At 30.3% G+C, this 20,843-nt stretch overlaps 1 protein-coding gene and 1 long non-coding RNA gene across 8 annotated transcripts in view; one reads left to right on the plus strand and one right to left on the minus strand.

The window, feature by feature from the left end:
• Positions 1 to 19,623, plus strand: part of LOC139502800 (protein Hook homolog 3-like) — a 25,436-nt gene extending 5,813 nt beyond the window's left edge. For 2 of the 7 annotated variants that reach the window (XM_071292382.1, XM_071292428.1), the window contains 16 exons: positions 562 to 645; positions 3,781 to 3,875; positions 4,404 to 4,415; positions 6,261 to 6,340; positions 6,941 to 7,005; positions 7,657 to 7,740; positions 8,766 to 8,808; positions 9,462 to 9,547; positions 9,916 to 10,080; positions 10,346 to 10,488; positions 11,229 to 11,372; positions 11,713 to 11,760; positions 13,226 to 13,526; positions 14,377 to 14,481; positions 15,270 to 15,341; positions 15,656 to 19,623. In XM_071292382.1, the coding sequence (XP_071148483.1) occupies positions 562 to 645; positions 3,781 to 3,875; positions 4,404 to 4,415; positions 6,261 to 6,340; positions 6,941 to 7,005; positions 7,657 to 7,740; positions 8,766 to 8,808; positions 9,462 to 9,547; positions 9,916 to 10,080; positions 10,346 to 10,488; positions 11,229 to 11,372; positions 11,713 to 11,760; positions 13,226 to 13,526; positions 14,377 to 14,481; positions 15,270 to 15,341; positions 15,656 to 15,796 (1,668 nt within the window). In that variant the 3' untranslated portion in view covers positions 15,797 to 19,623. The remainder of the gene's footprint in view (positions 1 to 561; positions 646 to 3,780; positions 3,876 to 4,403; positions 4,416 to 6,260; positions 6,341 to 6,940; positions 7,006 to 7,656; positions 7,741 to 8,765; positions 8,809 to 9,461; positions 9,548 to 9,915; positions 10,081 to 10,345; positions 10,489 to 11,228; positions 11,373 to 11,712; positions 11,761 to 13,225; positions 13,527 to 14,376; positions 14,482 to 15,269; positions 15,342 to 15,655) is intronic. The other 5 variants (XR_011658945.1, XR_011658946.1, XM_071292404.1 and 2 more) reach the window with 5 other exon arrangements.
• LOC139502829 (uncharacterized) overlaps positions 1 to 20,843 on the minus strand; it is an 81,756-nt gene that overhangs the window by 21,219 nt on the left and 39,694 nt on the right. The window lies entirely within an intron of this gene.

The raw sequence follows: 20,843 nt of genomic DNA on the forward strand, positions 1-20,843 counted from the left end.
AGCCATATCTATAAGACTTTTGAGGTGCAAATTGCAATTCATCTTGCTTCTCAAAATAGGTGTAAATACTTTTATAAATTACAACATTAGAGCTGCTCATATAATAGCTTGTTAAAAATAGGAACAATCAAGACCAATTATTAATTAAAGAATGTAGGTTAATTCAAAGCCTTCATCTTGATTTTAGAAACTGGTCCTGTTTACCAGAAATTACCAAGATATGTTGAAGTGGACCATTATTTTAAAAGAACAAGACATTTATGGAAAAGTGCAAAACAATTGTGATAATCTTCCTTTTACCATGCAGTGACAGAACATTAGACAATATATCTGTTAGGTAGAATTTACATGTTTAAATTATATCTGTTTTGGAGAATTTACATATCTAGATTATATCTGTTTAAGAGAATTTACATGATTAATTCATTTCATAAATAATAAATTACTCTTACTATTGACCATATTTTATTATTTGTTTACTTTTTCATTACAATTCCATACAAAAGTGGATAAGTCTTTGAATATCAGTATTTATTTACCTATTGATTTGCTTATGTACAGTTGAAGAAAGCAGTTGATGATTTAAACTCAGCACTTGAAGACAAAGAAGACCTAACACAAAGATGTCATGAACTAGATGTTCAGGTGTGTGCACATATATATTTAGTGTTGTTGTTTTGTTGATGTACAGGTGTGTACACATATATATTTAGTGTGGCTGTTTTGTTGATGCTTTGGGATATCGGTGGCATTAAATATATATTCTTGTCTGAATGACTGTGTCCATTGTACACAATATGTTATTGTATATTATAAATACAAACATTGACAGACCTTATGAATGACCTCAAAACAATATGTGTCATAATTATTTCAGTTTGACATATATTAGTTATAAGTTATAAGTTATAACAAATATATAATAGTTTAAAACAATGTTTAAGGTAAGGTTTGCATGAAACCTGGATTTTTTTCTTAGTGATATTACACCAATATGATACATCATTTTGTTCAGGGAGGAGTACCCAATCATTTAATGAAAAAAAATCAAACATCGCCCGTCCAGTTTTTTCATGTGAAAAGCTCAAAATTCCGATTTTTGACGATTTTTAGGGAAAATTGTATTTGAATTCTTCTGAAATAATAATGTATGCGAGTGACTATAAAAAAATAAAACTGAACAAAACATGTATAAATAATTGTGGTCCATTCATTAATAATAAATTTTAATTAAAAAAATCATAAAAAGTTCCTAAAAACAAGATTTTTTAATTTTTGGGTTAAAAAAAACCCATTGCCATGGCAACAAAAAGCCAAAAATATCCTTTTTCCGGGTCCACCGTTTTTGTAAAAAACTGTGAACTTTAGGATTTAACTATTTGCATTATAATGAGCTAATAAAATTGGTATGTCCCCGAACTCGTTTTTACGGAAATGGGCGTTATGTGTTCATCTTGTCATTTCTGTAAAACACGAAAATATTTTGTTTGTTGATCTCCAAAGAAAAGAGTCATCTTTAATAGCATCTTTTTACAAAGAATCATTTTGTCTTGTAACACTTTGGGACTGACTATATTCAATGAGAGAAAAAAGTGATTAACTTAGGGATGATATCAAAAGATCAATGTAGGATAAAAAAAGAACTGAATTCAAATAGTTTTTTTTGGAGGGGGAGGAGATAAAAGTTGCTGCAAGTTTTTATTAATTTGACATCGATTTTACATATATCCATATTGGTCAATCAAATTTTTCCCAAATTAAGTTAAGAGGGGGGATGGGGTCAGTGAACAAACTATGTGAATTAAGTTTTTTTTTTTTATCCTACATTGAACTTCTGATGTCGTCCCTTAACTTTTATGCCCACAACTATCAGTCGGAAGGGGAGGTGTTTAAATTTGGTCATACTTGTGTACTAATACATGTACAAGACTCTGAGTTTGAAGGAATGTGTCCAAGGGACATTGATGATGCCCCTCTTGCATAAATATAAACCATTATAAAGCATTACGTATAAATTTTATAACATTTGGTTGAAGCAAACTAAAGGTAGAGAACAGAAACGAAAAATTCAGAAAACGACCTCATAAAAATACTCCGAGCGTCGTCACTACTTCATTATGATCTCTTATATATATACGGAGAAAGACTAAAAACTAACAATTTCCCGGATTTTATATTGAGTCCGTGCATGTGTAGAGACACATGTTACCATCCTTGTTTTTAGATAAATTAATTCAAAGTTGACTGATATGCATAGAAGTTTGTTTGATTAAGGGTTGTAAAATTTCCGTTGGCAAATACTTCAGGTATGTTCAGGACGACACAATACAATAGTTGTGTCTGAAAGACACATTTTTAATGCATCCATAAAAAAAATTACGATTAGAAACATTCCGTCAGTTGTAAAAGTGATTGATAAAATAACATATATTTCGAATGATGTAAACGTGTGGGTTGTGTGCGTATTTGCGGATAAACCATGCAAACTGTACATTTGAAAGACCAAGTCAACATTCTGTCATTCGTAAAAATAATGCAATAAAAATATCTGAGAATACATATATGCATCCTCTATGAAGTAAAACACATCAGTGGTGCATTATGTAAATTCCAACCATTTTAAACGAAATTGACTAAAAGTGTCACAAAAAATGTGCCGTTTTTCACCCAATCCTGCGTTTCTATAATTTGTATTTATACTTTATAAAAAATCGGAAACGGCGTGCATCAGACTTACAAATTCAATGAAAGAGACAGCTTAACAGTCAGTGAAAAAATTATCGGGGTTCTTGAAGCAGAATAAACAACACTTCTATCTTGTGAAAGGACAGGACGGGGACAAGCCATCAAAACACAAGATATTAGATCGATTTCTGTTGAAATGAGCTTCCCATACATTAGTTTTTTTAAAGGTTTTACGGCGGGTGACAAGAGAAAAGGGACGGGAGAAAGGAGAAATGTGTACCCTGTCCGATCCCTCATAAATCTAGAACTGTAAAAGTGACGACATCAAAATTCAAATTTATTCTGTGTTTTTGTGGTAAAAAGCATTATGCATAAGTTTTATATATCAGTTGGTTGAGGCAAACTAAAGTTAGAGAAAGGAAACCAATTTTGTAAAAACGGACGTACAGTCGGATGGACGTACAAACAGACAAGGATAAAACTCAATACCCCCTTGCTACGGCGGGGGCATGAAAATGTACATTTATGAAATGAAATAAAATAAAATTCCGCGAAACTTTATGAATGGTTTTTGCACAAAGACGTTACGGCTTAACGTGACGTCATATAAATAAAAAATAACAAACTGAAGGTCATAACGTTACTTGTACGATTCAAATTTTGATAAAATTACATCAAAACGGCGATTTTGAGGTAGGTGTTGTTTTATTTTCGATAATATTGTAGTTATCGAACATTGGTTAATCAAAGCAATCAAAATGGCGGATCCCTCCTTTTTTCAATTATTTGAATTCGAGTTATCTCCCTGTGTACGCAAACCTTACCTTAATATAACAAAAGGGACTTCTTTGATGTATAAAGGCATACATATTTTTCTGTTAGTTGCACTTAAAAGTTTGTTTGTTAATTGTTGTTTATTTTTTATATCAACTGATGAGTACCATATAATGCCATTTATATTGTTAATTATAAACAGCAAAGGCTCTTTGATTTTGGTTATTATCATGTACATTGTAAGAATTTATGATTGATAAATGATATTTCTATAATTGATTCCAAAGAAGGCTGATACTAATTTGATAGTGACTTTTAAAGGTTGCAGGCCTACTAGAGGAGAAACAAGTTTTATTCAGTGAGAATGAAAGACTGCAGGAGAGGGTGAACCAGGCAGAGAATCTGGACGAACCTAGGTAAGAGTAATACACATAAAACAAACAAAAAGGACAACATATGCAAGGAACATCTATACTGTTTACTTGCAGTTAAAATTAATAAAGTATGGTACATTTTTGTAAAAAATATATTGAAATTGTCTACAAGTACTAAGAGGTACTATAAAACTTGATTAACAAATGTCTCTTATAAATATTAGATTGGTACTTCATCCAAAATTTACCCACAATGCACAGCAATATACAAAATAAACCACAGATCCTGTTTCCCATGAGAGGTTAATACCCTCTTAATCAAATTAAAGACAACCTTGGTTTTTTTTCATATTTTGGTTAAAACTAATTGTTGCAACAAAATTAATAATGGACCACATCTGATCTAGTAAAGTTATTTGCCTAAAATTACATGTCCAACAAAAGGAAGAAAGTTGCACGAAATTGGTTAAGACACCAAAATGTAAAACACCCAAGAAGCTTTATGGATCGTAATATTTTTAGTACAATGAATTAGATTATAGGTTATATATTAATTTGCTCTGTTTCTAGCCTGTTCCCTAGGTAAGTTGATAATAGTGAGAGCTACATATGTATTATTGCACACAATGTATAAGTTCTACTAATACAGATCATGAGATTACTGGGGACGTGTCTATGCGGGGGCGTGTCTAAGCATGTTCATAACTCATTCTATGAAGTAAGACAAAGAGTTTTAAAAAGATGATGCGTCAGAGCATGAAGTAATGCTAGATTATTTTATAGAAAGTAAACTTCCTGTCTTTTTTTTTATTACCCTTTTTATTTAGCAAAAGGAAAATTTTAAATGCAATGCATTGTTTGCATGTTATAATTTGTTATAAATTCAAAAACTTCAGATGATAGTTGAATTGTATTAGAGTTTGAGTTATTCAAACCTGTTTCATATTTTCTTCTATCATATATCTAAACTTTTAACTTTGATAGTCTTTAGTATCTTGCATAAGCACCATACTTATTAGTCTTTAGAAGTCAGAAAACGTATTCCATTCTAATATATCCATGTATCTGACAAGTTTAACATCTGTGCTCATGTAAACATGCTTTCTTGACGTCAGTATAATACATATTTATCTGGTAGTGGTTTCTTCTGGTAAGTCTAAATATATCAGTCTCGTGTGATGGATAGCACAGGTTACAGATATTGTAAGGAATCATTGTAATTCAAGGGTCTTTATTTTGTATTTCTGAACTCCTGATTTCAGCGTCCACATAAAAAGATCCACTTTTACAGTTTTTCGTTAGTGTGCCACTATGACACATGTATGACATGCACAAAATACATTAAAAAAAAAGCATCAACCGTTTTTCTTTTTTTCTTTTTATTTCAAAAAGTAATAGATACAATTTTTTTAATATTTTATTGACAAATTACTGCTGCATTCCTTAATTTGCAGTTTAACTCACTTATACAACAGGTAGGTCACCATGACCTATATGTCATACCTGAATGACTTCATTTTCCTTGCATGCCTTTTGAGTCGATATGTCAAAACTTCAATGTTATGATTCATTTCTTTTGACTTTGACCTTGCTATTACTAATTGCAACTACTTAACCTTCATGTACAACTCTCTGACATAACCTTGGTTAAGATGAAGGTTTATTGTCATGTTTTAGAATCCAACAATAACATTTTTACCGAAAGATTTTTTAAAATGGAGCTTCTACATTGAAAATATATGTCTAATTTAAAGATGGTTCCCGGCTATTAATCTGTTTAGCCCAATTGATAAATAGGCAGACAATAACTGAAACTATTACTGACTGAATATTCGTAAAATGAGTACAAAAAAACTGGTGAAATCACATGTTTCACTTTATAAATCGTGTGCTAACGGTATGTTTGCCTTATATTGTGTGCTGGTTTGTGATTGTGTGTGAACTGCTGTCTTGGTATATTGAGGGGTTCTCCTTGTGTATTTAAAAGTGTGCCTATCCAAATGTGTCAATAGTTGCCTTGGTATTTTAAGAAGTGTGACTTGCCCATATGTGAATGGTTGCAAATTTCCTTGGTATTTTTAGAAGTGTGACTCACCATATAGAGTTTAGTGTGTGACTTTGATGCATAATATAAATTTATTGAAATTCAAAATTTGTGGAACAGGATTAATTTATTTTATGCTTGATGAATACAGGGTCAAATTTAAGTACTCTATGCAGCATTGGACTCAATTTAATTGATGTATATGAATGTATTGAAATTTTGAGAAGTCTTAATAAAAAAGAATATTAGTTTTTTGTCACAAATACACGTTTTTTGTCTGATACTTAAAACATCTGTTTTATGCATGTTAATTTTCATATATTACATTGGATTATTACACACAGCAGCTGCAGTTCTTAGATGTGTTTGTTTTGTGTTTTCAGTACACCAGCAGGTAAACGATATCAGCAGTTACTTCTACAGGTAGAAAAATTACAGGAAGAAAATTTTAAGATAGATGCTGGTAAGTGTAAAAATAGAATGTTTTAGTCAAACATACTTACATAGTTATTTAAAATAATTTTCTCATCAATCATATTTTATATTTACACTGTATTGATGTGTTGAATTCTATGACAATTCAATTCAATTCAGTATTTTATTTGCGTCCCACCTTATGTATAAAACTACACAATACAATTTTAAAAGATACATTTTGTATACATAAGCCAATCTGTACAGACAAGACAACTGAAACAATATGTATGTACATAGATATTAAACATGAATGGTAAAACGATACAACATGATTATTCATTTATTATTTACAATATAAAACGTCTCAACGTCTTTTCAGAATAAAATTACAGGTTTTGGCACATCATGATATAATATCTATTGGAATTTACAAACTCTCAAAGTTTTACAAATCACAAATAAGTTAAATATACTTACACCACAGTTGAAATGTTTAAGTTGATATGGCATTGCAAGTGTTGCATAACTCAAATAGGCATCAGGTCCATATATTCTAGTTCTATTTAAATGAAAAACTGTTTTATTGCCAATGGAAATAATGTTTATAAGTGTGATATAGTTATATGGATCATGTTTTCTTTTTCAGCAAGAGATGACTACAAAATAAAGCTGGAATTAATGACAAAAGAATTCAATGACATCAAACATAAGGTTAGTTTTTTTTAATATTCTTATGTTTTTAAAAAACAGTTTATTATTGTTCAAAATTTCTCCTCTTTTTTCCTGTGTGAATCATCTTTTTAGCAACATATACTGTAAGTAGGTAGAGGTAAAGATAAGCTTAGAATGGAATGCTTTGTAAAGTCTTATCCTAAAGTAATGAAAGGTCCAAAGGGGATAATACTTTATTAGTGTGTTAATTGCTTGATGTCTACAAAGTCAGCATCATGGATTTGTAAAATTCGTCCCAATCCTGGTTAAGAGATATAGATTTCACCACTGCAATAAAAGTGTGTTATGATATTTCTCCACTCGAGACAGTTTAATTTTGATATTTAAAAATTTAATTGTTGAGTTTTCAGAAACTTGTGTTCTTTATATGCGACGTCGTCAGGCGTTGTCGCCTTTTTTCATGACGTCACAATAGGAAAATTCAGAAGAAAACAAAACATTTAGACGTCATAATTAAATTTTGACTAATCATTTGCCAAGAACACATTTTTCACTAGTGAGGAGAAATATTTTTCTCACATCGATCGAGAAATGTGAAAATAGCACAAAAATTAGAGAATCATTGTTCTTTTTTTTTTTTTGACATTTTCCTGAAAGTTTGATTGTCATTTAATTGAATTATTATTTCAGAACACAGAGTTAACATCTATAGCTGAGGAAGCCAGAGGATTGAAAGATGAATTAGATGTTTTACGTCATACTTCAGAACAAGTTGTAAGTTCATCCATTTTACACAGTTCTACTACACCTAGGTCAGTTTAACCTACATTTTACACTGTTCTACTACACCTAGGTCAGTTTAACCTACATTTTACACAGTTCTACTACACTTTGGTCAGTTTAACCTACATTTTACACAGTTCTACTACACCTAGGTCAGTTAAACCTACATTTTACACTGTTCTACTACACCTAGGTCAGTTTAACCTACATTTTACACAGTTCTACTACACTTTGGTCAGTTTAACCTACATTTTACACAGTTCTACTACACCTAGGTCAGTTAAACCTACATTTTACACAGTTCTACTACACTTTGGTCATTTTAACCTACATTTTACACAGTTCTACTACACCTTGGTCAGTTTAACCTACATTTTACACAGTTCTACTACACCTAGGTCAGTTTAACCTACATTTTACACAGTTCTACTACACCTTGGTCAGTTAAACCTACATTTTACACAGTTCTACTACACTTTGGTCAGTTTAACCTACATTTTACACTGTTCTACTACACCTTGGTCAGTTTAACCTACATTTTACACAGTTCTACTACACCTTGGTCAATTTAACCTACATTTTACACAGTTCTACTACACCTTGGTCAATTTAACCTTCATTTTACACAGTTCTACTACACCTTGGTCAGTTAAACCTACATTTTACACAGTTCTACTACACTTTGGTCAGTTTAACCTACATTTTACACTGTTCTACTACACCTTGGTCAGTTAAACCTACATTTTACACAGTTCTACTACACTTTGGTCAGTTTCACCTACATTTTACATTATGAAAGTTTGAGGTTTAGATGTGATACTACCAAATGAAGTTAGTCATAATATTTGACTTCTACAATCTTACATCACAGTGATGATACAATTAAGGAACTGTTTATTGTATGCTGAGACAGGTAAGCTCTTAGAGACACAAAATTACAAATAATTTGAAAATTTCTTTTGCAGTAAATTTTGAGAAATGACAACCTTAAAATGTAACACTTACTTATTTTTCAGACAAAATATGAAACAATGATTGAATCTTACAAGAAGAAGTTAGGTAAGTTTGTGTGAATTATTCCTACATAAAAAGGTAAATGTCATGAATTATTTCATCAGAAAAAGTGATAAAGTTTACTGAAGTGGTACCACAATTTTTTTTTTTTTTAACTTTATAAATATGAACATTAAGTTAATCAAATTAAATATCACTCTTGACTCAAACTCTTTAAAATGACACATGGTCAGGTCAGAATAATACCAATTTACATATACATGTAATTTTAACACGTTTCTTTACATGATAAATCTGTTAAAAGAATTAAAATTTAGATATTTATTTAAAAATTGAATGCTTCTTTTTGTATTAAATTTATTTGGTTGTAAAAGCATTGACCGAAGTACATTTTGTATGAAGCACGGAAGCCCTTTATTCTAAAAATGTCTGCATGTTCAACTTTTTTACAACCCTATTATAAAAATGAAAGAAGCATTCAATACTTATAATTACATTTTTTCACATTGATCATGAATACACGATTACTATCAAGTTTTTCTTTTTATTTACCTGTGCACTTTATTGTGGAAACGTGTGTTCTCATGTATGTTACAATTCATGCAATTCATTTTGAAATTAAGAATGATGCGAGATTGCTGTTAGCCAATCAAAATAATGTATAATGATACATCAAATGTAATTATTTAACTTTACAGATGAAATGGGAGATTTAAGAGTACAAGTGAAACTGCTAGAAGAGAAAAATACCAAATACATGCAGGAACAACTAGAGATGGAAGAGGTAATAATCTGATATTATACCTTACACATATGATAAACAATTTTATTGGCTAACACAGTATCACGGTGGTGAAAAGTCAGTTAATTTTCATTTTAATGCAAGGAAGGATGATCTACCCTGAAATTTTACTCTCAGTAATGAATAATCATAGTATCCACTGGTTGAGCTTGGTGACAGTTTTGTTACAAATGTAGGCAAAAATTTCTGAGTTTACAATACAAATGTTTTTTGGAAGCTAAAACAAAATTTATAGGGATTTTTTCCAAAAAAAAGAAATATGTCTAATGAATTATTCTTTAACAATAAAAATGTGTATTTCCTCAAAGAAAGTAAATTATTGACTTTATTACATATTTGACTATTTTCAGGAAATGAGAAAGTCTGGTTCAATGAAGCAACAGTTTGATATGTATAAACGTCAGGTCCATGAGCTACAAAACAAGCTGTATGATGAGACAAAGAGAGCTGATAAGTCTGACTTTGAAGCTAAGAGAGCTGTAGATAAGATGGCAACACTACAGAGAGAAAAAGAGGTAAAAAGACATTGATTCTGGAATGGTAATACAATGACAAATGACACTTTGTGCAATATACTGAAGTCTTTTTAACATGATTGAAATTAATTATTCTGTTGAATTTGTCAGTCAGTTTAGTGATTGTAAACAATTTGAAAATAATTGTATAATTTAAACAGAGATTTGTATTTGTCCAGACCGGCTCTTGTAACCATTAATTGTATAATTATTTAGGCATCAGTGTACATTAATAACTGAATGTTGTTCTTTCTTTTCTCCACAGAGAATAGCAACAGAAAGGGATTCACTCAAAGAAATGAACGATGAAATGAAATGTACGCAGCTACAGACATTAGATGATAATGAACCCAATGATCTAACTTCCACGCCAAGAGTGGAAATGTTATCTCTACCCCCAGATATTAAGTATGTTTGTTTTAATCCTTACCCCTGGATATTAAGTATGTTTGTTTCAATCCTTACCCCTGGATATAAAGTATGTTTGTTTCAATCCTTACCCCGGGATATGGTGTATGTTTGTGTCATAGTATGCACAAAATATCTTTGCTTTATAGTTTAACCATGAATGGAGATCTTTTCATCACTCTTGTCATATTTTGTTTTCAAGAGGGTTTTGTAAATAGAACATCTTTAAAACATTATATTTACTCCAAGGCATCTATTAAAATATTTGTTATTATTTCATTCTAGTCAGCTAAGTTTTAAATATTTATAAATCTTGAAAGTTGTTAATAGAGAAGCAGTGAAAGTCACTATGCAGCATGTCAACATTTCAGTGCTGAAAAGATGCAACACATTTTTGGTACTACAAGGCACTCTAGCTGTAGACTATTTCAAGTCCATTGTTAATGTTAATGAGCCCTGTTGTTTTTGACTTGAAGTCATGTGTTTGCCTTATTATTTAAGAATAATTTAAAATTGATTAGGGTTGTTTTCCCTTCTTGGAGCATCTAACTAGATGTTAACTCAAAATAAGTGTTTGGATTTTGTAGAATGAAATATACATCTCTGGTCTTAAATGGCTGCAAGTGCCCTTCTTAATTAATACCTCCAACCTAACTACATGTAAGGCTTATTTGCAGCCATACTTGTGTCCATGTGAAAGGTTGTAATTTGCCTGAAATTGTTGTCTTTTATTTTTACAGAGAGAAAATTTTACGATTAGAACATGAAAACAAGATGTTAAAATTGCGATCCAACAGTACTGATGGAGGTGACAATGACCAAGTACTACAGTCCATGCTAGATGACACAAACTCTCGAAAGAATGAACTGGAAACAGAATTAAGGTCAGTTATAACCTTGTAATCATACAGTGTATTCAATACTACCATCAGCCAATATGTAATAAGTAAAAAAAAAAAGGTCTATCTATAATTTACTACATTTGTATATAACAAAGAAAAATGATAAATTTTATAATCTTAATAAAAGTATGAAAAATCATCATATTACTAAAAACATATTACACAAAAAAAAAGAAGAAAAATAACAAAAAAAACGAACTGCAAGGAATATTCACAAACCGGTCACATATATTATATTCGATAACAATTACAGGTAAAGAATAGAAGATCTTACTTAAAATGTTAGAAATATTTGGCATTAATGCTGTATTCTCAATCTTAGGTTTTTACAAGGAAAGCTTGCAATTGCATTTCAACACCCTATTGATGGGTATGTCTTTTACCTTTATAAAATCTTTACTTTTATTTTATTTTCATTTTTGGTGTTAAAATTGATGTTTTGTTTTGTCATTTTCTGTCGCTATTTTAATTTTTTTTGCTGGTAGAATTCATGGATGCATATCATCCTCAGCTTGTTTGCTAGAACCAATGTTTTATGGGTATTATTACATAAAGTTGTATTTATTATACCACATACTACAATGAGAGGGAAGATACCAAAGAGATATTAAAATATTGTAAGTCAAAAACAAACTGGCACAAATAAAAACTACAAAGGACTAGCAACAGTACAAAAAACACAACATAGAAAACTAAAAACTGAGTAATAAAAACACCACAAAAAATGAGGAATGGGGAGTGGTAAGCATAACTTGCTCTACTGATGTCACCAATTGTGTTGCACATGTAAGTACCAAGAGTACGCTCTACTTTAAAGAGGGGTACATTGTTTTGACCACTCAATCCATGTCTCTTGGTGCCTGGATGCTGAATAACATAGTTTATATTGAATTGCAACCTTACATGGATATATGGTTACATATACTCAAGAGGAATATCCCTATTGATTTTGAGGTCAATACCTATAAGGTTATGGTCACTTAAAACATGTCAAAAACAGTATTGGAAAGTGTTTTCGAAACAAAATTTAATTTTCTTACTTTTACCTGTGTTCCAAAGGTACAAATTTGCAATTAGATGCTATCAGGCTTATAAATACTAAGCAAGCATATGTAACAATCTTAATAGAACATAAAAAAAATAGTGCTAGGAGTAGTGTTAGCTTAGAATTATTCACAGCTATGTTTACATTATCTTGTTATTGAAATCAATGTTGCCAAGGGAAAATAGCTTGCTTTAAGGGACTTCACTATAGATTTTCAAGGGTCTACCTCAGCCATTCATGTTTCAAGATAAATTTTGTAAAATAGCTCTGCATATAACTTAAAATGAATTGTAAGAAAATTGGTTTATACTCTTATATATCTTTATTTTAACACATCTCTTTTTGATATATCCTTAAAAATATATTTTCTGAAAATCTCACCAGAATTCATGAGAGGCATATTTAAAGTGCCAGACTGTTGTTGCTTTAAGATGAGTACAGTGTAACCTGAATAATCTGACACCCGAGTATTCCAACATCTTGCTTCAACCTACACATTTTCATGGCCCAAAAATATGCCTATCCTTGCAGATAAAACCTGAGTATTCTGACACCCTGCTTAATCCAACATTTTTGTCTGGTCCCCAAGTGTGTCAGATTACACAGGTTACACTGTACCTTCAACCTTGTAAGTGTTCTCTGTCATACACACTAAACATACATCAAATTAATAAGTATGTCTTAACAGTTTAAATCTTTCAGATTATTAAGTTATTTTCATAATAACCTTGAACTTATTTTGGCAATTTTCAAAAGCTATTGTGAAACTTTACTGAATATCTGTTTCTAGGATAGCCAACCAGAAAATAATGGAGTTAGAAAGCCAAGTAGAGGACTTACAAGAAAATCAAAAGACAGTTTCAAATGAAGAAATAATTGTGATGAAGAAAAAGTTAAATGAACAGATTCAGAAGACACAAGAAAAAGACAATCAGTTAACTAAAATAAAAACAGTTCAGGAGGAACAAGAATCAAAACTCAGTGCTAACTCAGATAAAATACAAGAACTGCAAGATCAGTTACATAAAAAAGAAGATGAAATTAAATTGATGGAGGCAAAATATAAAAAATATCTGGACAAGGCTAGATGTGTAAGTATTGAAAGTTTGCTTTAACAATGTCTGGCCATGTAAAAAGTTTAATCTGATGTTCAGTTGTTGTCGTTTGTTGATGTGTTTCTCGTTTCTCGTTTTTTATATAGATTAAACCATTGGTTTTCCCATTTCAATGGTTTTACACTAGTCTTTTTTTCTGGCCCTTTAAGCTTGCTGTTTGTTGTGAGCCAAGACTCCATGTTGAAGGCCGTATCTTTACCTATAATGGTTTACCATATATGACTTGGATGGAGAGTGGTCTCATTGGCACTCCAAACTCCAAGGAAAATTCAAAACAAAGTTTGTTAAAAAAAATAGCAAAATCAAAAGTCAGACACATTAAACGAATTGAAAATAGTCATATTCCTGACTTGGTACAGTCATTTCCTTATGTAGAAAATGGTGGATTAAACCTGATTTTATAGCTAGGTAAACCTCTCACTTGTATGACAGACACATAAAATTCCAATCAAATAAAAAGACCCAAGTAAAGAAAGATTTTAATTCATTTGTAGTCTGTATGAGGCAAACAACATCTAGAAATCTTCAGTCATAAAAGAAAATATTGCAGTAAATTCTGTTTAATTGTTAATAATTTGAGTGTCAAGCTTTTCAGGGACCATATTGGTTTAAGATTGCAATTTGTTAAATAATTCATAGTAATTTGATATATGATTTGACTATTTTTGTGTAAAGATTGCCTGAAATGCAATCAAAACCCTATGGTACTCATATAGACAGTGGCGGGTAACAAGTTGGTATAATCTATGACTTAAATTTAGTTTGACCCAAGCAATGAATCCTATTAGTACACAGAATATGTTAACACCAATATGTATGATTGTAGGTTTTAAAATCATTAGACCCTAAACAGAATGTAGATACTGGCCCTGAAGTCCAGGCTCTGAGGAATCAACTCTCAGAAAAAGAGAAATATATAGAACATATGGAGGTAAGATAAATACCCTCTGATTAAGCCAGCTTTTAGCATTGTTTTAACTTCATGAGTTAATAAACAGCGAAATAAGCACTTAATATCAATCTGTTTATTTACTAAACACAAGAAAACAACACAAATTTACTCTTTATAAAAAAAAACAGATTCTTTCTTTTTTTTTGTATTAATTATTATCTTTTTTTATTGAAATTTTTAACATTTGTTAGTTAGATACAATAAATACAGTCTTTTTATGTTAAAATTGATTCAGTATACGTAGGTGAAATTAACTGAACAATACATTGACATTTGTTAAAGCTGACATTCAGTGTATAGAATTTTATTATTTAAGCTGACATTCATTTGATTATCTACATATGGGTTTTCATAAGAATAAAAGGTATTTCTGATATACATTTATGAAACAACAGAATAGCCAATCATTTAAACAGAATCCAGAAGTTAACATCTAGACAAGTGTATCTGCAATATATCAAGCTCTAAATTGCCAGCCAATTTATTAATAAGTATAACAGACTACAAAAAATATACCATCAACACCTAATGACCTAAATGGCAAACATTGATAACTATAGCCATCACTTACTCAAAACTACCACATCAATATGTGGCAGGGGGAAACTAGTATATTGAGCACTCAACTCTCCTCCTTTTTATCAATCTTGATCAGTGAAAAAGCAGAAGTAAATAACTTGATAGTACAAATTAAAAAGCCCTTTCCAGTAACTTAATCTTAGAATGCTCACTATTACTGAAATCAAGATTTGCTATGTTATTTACAGGAAGAAAACAAGAAATCCAGACTTATACGAGAAGAAGAAGAGAAGTATATGGTAGCTTCATGGTATAATTTAGTAAGTATGGTTATAAATTCAGTTTATGACAACAATCTCATTTGCCAAAGTGTGCTTTTTTGTCTTGATTGCATTGTCACAGAATGTTGAAAGTATTAATGCTAAAATCAAAATTGCATATCAGTTTTATATTTAGTATTTATGGTTAAAAAACAAAATAAACCCTTCTTTCTTCTTTTAACATCTGTAAGGTGTACTTAATTTAAATATTGCAAAGTCTGGAGTACTATACACATTATTTTTATATTATTTGCCTTGTTATATTAAAACAAAAACAGTATTGAGATATTTATTTACTTTAATTTTATTTGTAGGGCTTTCAATTACACAGACAAGCAACAGAAGAGAGACTTAACAACAGTACCAATGGCATGTCCTTCTTAGCTCGCCAACGACAAATTAATTCAAGACGAACTCAGTCTATACCAAATGCTCACACAAATTCATCTCGATGAAACTCTTTAGCCTTATAATGAAATGTGCAATCTATTTATAACATACTGTATTTATACCTCATAAGAGTCAAGGTCATATATTTTTGTTTTTCCTAAGGTCATTTCATTTTTTTCATAAAATAGAAGATTCTTTGTTAGGACCACAAACTATATTGGAACTTTCTGAAACCTGCATTTTGATTCAAACAGCTTTCAGCAAAGATGACCAATGCTTAGATTTGTTTCATTAAAAAATATTTTATTAGTTTCAATAAATTACCATTTATAATATGAACATAAGGGCAATTTTTTTTTTGTCATGATAAACGCAATTGATTGATGTGATTGACACTACAGAGAATACTATAGTAATTTTGATTGGTATAATCAAAATTATTATGCCATCATAAGATATAATTTTATTAAGATATTAAAATCTTTTATTTTAGTCTGAGATACTTTTTTAATGAAACACCAAGATTGAGTGATATTGTGTCAGTTTTTTTAACCCATTTTTTCTTCATTTGTATGTTATCTTGTTATGTATGTCAGATTTTGCTGTGATTTGTTTATAATAAACTGTTGTGAAAGTAAAAATATCATTATACATAGATTTTTCAAATATTTCTCAAATTCTTCAAATAATCATTTGGACAAAATGAAATGAAGGAAGTTATCTTTATATAGGTTTTAGTGATTATTTTTTTTTTATATAGTTAGCTATAACCCTTTCCCAATAATTATTTATTATGTGAAAAGTACTGAAAATATTCAATTTCAACTTTAAAAAGAAAAGTAAATATTTGTATTCTCTGGTTTTGGTGTTTGTAATGTTTGATTTAAAATATTATTTATCCTTATTTGTCAGTTTTGTTTATATGTTCAGATATTATTTAATCCCTAGTAGTTGAGTGTTTATTCAAATGTAGCTAGAATCTGCCTTTATTATATCTTTTACAATATCTTAATTTTGAACAACAATCCCAATCTTAAATTATATGATATAAATTCTTTTGATATATGCTATTGTGTTTCAAGTGAAAAGTTAAGCTCCATTATTATCACTAATGTAACTAAACAGACAAGACACATATTTTAAATACTCAGTTTAGATAAGCAAATGTTTAAGTATTAGCCAAGATATGAATAGAGGTTTTTATTAGTCAAAGTGTGTAATATATTTATAATGATATTCAATAACTGTGATTTGCATATTTGTGATATGGACGAGAGAGATACATATATAAAACTTCTACTGCCATCACTGTAAATAGATTTTCTCTAGTCATAAAATATTAAAATGGTTGTATAGACAAGGGTTTGTGTTGTCCCAGTAGCATACAAATTAGAATTTTGTTGATATATATTTCTATATATTTACTTCAAAACTTATTATATTATTTTAGAATACATATTTTTGTAGTCAATTTGTTTGTGCCAACTTTGCCTCATTAACAAAGGTCACATGGGTACGCTTACAGAATGCCTTGCCTGTTTAAGATGCTAGGAAAAACTAACCATTCACACTAATATACTTTCATTTTACACATTTTCACAGAAACTGGCATTCACTTTTTGAAAATGTTTTTAAAACAATGACATACCATTAGATATTTTTAAAGACATATTTATTATTTCAGATACTTTCTGTTATATAGTTCAGTTCATGTAGCAGATCCAAATAAATTCACAAATATTGTACAAGTAGTAGATCCAAATAAACTTCCCAAATATCATACATGTAGCAAATAATTTTTCTTTCAAGAAGAAATGCCAGTGAAATATGAAATTTATTAAGTATATAAAAAAAAGTTGTTTTGATACTTAAGGAAGGTCGCTGCTCAGTTTCAAAATAAAAAGCTTTTCATAAAACTAGTATTAATTGATAGGCCATTAATTAGGGAACCAATAGAGCAAAAAAAAATATAGGTCAATGGGCATGTTTTCGAGATACTAGCCATTGAAACTTTGGCGGGGAAATATTCTCTCTAGATTTTTCATAACTTTATCATTGACAAGTTTAAGTTTTCAAAAGCAATTAAAAGATAACAAAGATTTTATAAGACTTTAACAGACGGCTTATTATTATACATGTAAAAGATTTATAAAAAGAAAAATGGGGGTCAATGAGCAAAATTTTTTAAGGCATTCAAAAGGATAAAACCAGAGGATTCTGAAAATCTGACAAAAGTTCCAAAACATGACATGCGAACATCCTTAAGGAACTTTTTTAATAATTATGTAGCTAATTTTTTTCAGTAATGATACATAATTAACACACTCATGATAACATTGCATTGTATACATAAGGATGAATCTCGAGTAGATGTATTTATTTTGTCATTTTGTATATACACATAGATCATATCCAACTTATAACAAATGGCTTCTATTGTAAATAACTAAAAACATTTATAACCATATTACTAACACACTTATCAGTATAGAATGCATTTGATCTATTTACTAACTGCCATTATAAGAGACTTTATTTAACCCATGCTTATAGTTATCCCCACTTAGTGCAATGGAATGATAAATTATTATAGTTTCATTGAATTCATCTGTCCATTTGCACTGTAAATTAAGCAACTGCTTTAAAATCCAGTGATTTGAATTTTTAATGAATATTCAGTACCTGTTTATCACTTATTCTACCTTTTGCATTTCCCTAGACAAATCAATGACTTTTCTACATCTGTTTAAATAAGTAAGTGGAGATATTCCTCTCTTTAGGATTGATTCCCTGTTTTCATAGTATAATAACAACTGCATATAAAAATCACATACAAATTTATTTTCTCTATTTTTAATCTGGCACCATAGTTCATATCTATTGATGAATTGATGTCTTCAGTGAAATGGTTCATAAAAGTTGTTTGAATGCAATTCTGAACAATTTCAGATGAAAGTCACTAATGTTCTTATTCCAAAATACCATACTCTGATTTAAGAAGTCTTAATGACATTTGGAAGAAAATAATATATTCTTAAGATCATTGTGTTTCTTAGTTTAATAGTTTAATACATTTGTAGCACACTATTTCTAATGTTTCTATCCATTGACAATGTTTATATGTAGATTTATCTATTTTTGAGATTTTCAGAAAAATATGTTATCTTTAGGAAATGTCATTTGGTTGACTCGCAATTTGTTCCTGCAGATGAAATAAAAAATATAATTTTTTATAAAAGCAGTTTTGTTATACATGTTATATACGAAAAATGTGCATCCCAGGAATATTGATGGCATTAGATTTATACATAATATATTCTAAGGAAAATATACTCACCAAATCAGATTAATAGCAAAGGCACATCATATGCTGTAGATGTCTATGAATTGTGTGAAAACAAAACTTATCTTAATACATGAATCATATTGTACATTTAGGTTTATTTACATGTGTTCAATAACAAATGTGTGCTTTATCTGCATTTTTATGTGCTATTATTAATATTCTACTCACTTTTCAATATGCTGCTTTCCCTTAAAACGTCCAGTGCTTTATTATATTATGAATGTGTGAGGGGATGGTCATTGTTGACCACAAAAGTCTAGGGGTCAAGGACTTAGACTGCAATTTGGGAGGGACACTATCATTTCCTTCGAAGTAAAATCGAATTACCCTGTGGAATCCTCTTTCAGTTTGCTCACTAAATGGCAATAAATCTCTCAGTTTTCTGTGTTCAGGACATAGAAAGGGTATTTCTTTAGCACATTTTAGAACGCATTATTAATTTGAAGTGAAGTAAGATAATTGTTTTGACAATAAATGGGAGAGGACTATTTTATATTGTATTTTAATACAAATGTGAATTGTTATAATAAACCAGTTTTATGAATATTACTTTGTTGTTATGGATTTGTATGATCTTAATGAGTTGTAATGCTGTCATTTTACTCTCTCTAGACCATACATAGTTAAACCCAGATGATTTGAAACAAGGGTTCCTATTATATTCTAATGCTATTTTTATGTAACAATTTTTTCATTGGTTAAATGTTACCGTCACATCCACAGTTGACCCGGTGTAACTTAGAAGGGACCCGCCATTTTGAATTAATAGGATCAACAAATGTTCGATTATTACATTATTATGAAAAATAAAACAACACCTACATCGAATTAGCGGTTTGAATGTGAAATTATCAGAATTTATATCATAGAGGTAACGTATGAACCTCCAGTTTGTAAGTTTTCATTTTTATGATGTCACGTTTAGCTACAACGTCTTTGCGCCAAAATATTTCATGAAGAGCAGATTTTTTTTGTATGTCAAATTTATACATTTTTTCAAGCTTTAACGTATTATTTCTTTTTGTACTGCATTAGAATCGGAATAACAGTACTATAGTTGAAGAGTTGCCACCGTCAATTTTGTCCGTTTTACTGTCTCCCCTACGCGTCGCCAGTAAAACTGTATTTGCAACCATCAAATCAACAATTGACGGTGGCAACTCTTCCAACTACAGTCCTGTTATTCCTTAATGTTAAGCTTCATTTAGTTTTGTTAACACCCTGTATTGAGTTTGTATTGCCTTCCAAACTTCTGGTTGCAAGTTTTCTTGCTGAAAATAATACCTGGAAAAAACGCTACCAATACAGTCAGAAAATCTAGTCTGACTTGTTTCGTCTTGGCATATTACACTGTGGGTGGACCTACCCTTCCAAAGGTATCATCAGCTACTCGGAGGAAACTCTTGTCTCTGATGCCTCTTCTGGGAGGTCGGTCATGTATGCCTGACCTAATAAGAAACAGTACCTAGGGTAATCATGAAACCACACCAAGAGGGTTAGACTTGGAGGACCAGAGTCTTCTGTTGGACATTAATTGCCTAACCATTCGATTCATTCGAGTTTGATATCTCTTACCCCATAGAAGTCCATATTTTAAGCAGTTTGGCATGTGGTTCCTTATTACAGGCCTTTGTGAAATCTAGCAGAATGTTGGCTATGTCATGTATTGTCGTTAGCAGCTGAAACATAATTGCTTGGTTCTGGACCTTTCTTGTTTATCGCAAAGTATCCATTTTAGGTCGAAGTGTTCTAGAATGAACTGCGGA

This window comes from Mytilus edulis, chromosome 1 (assembly GCF_963676685.1).
Source record: "Mytilus edulis chromosome 1, xbMytEdul2.2, whole genome shotgun sequence".
Lineage (NCBI taxonomy): Eukaryota > Metazoa > Mollusca > Bivalvia > Mytilida > Mytilidae > Mytilus > Mytilus edulis.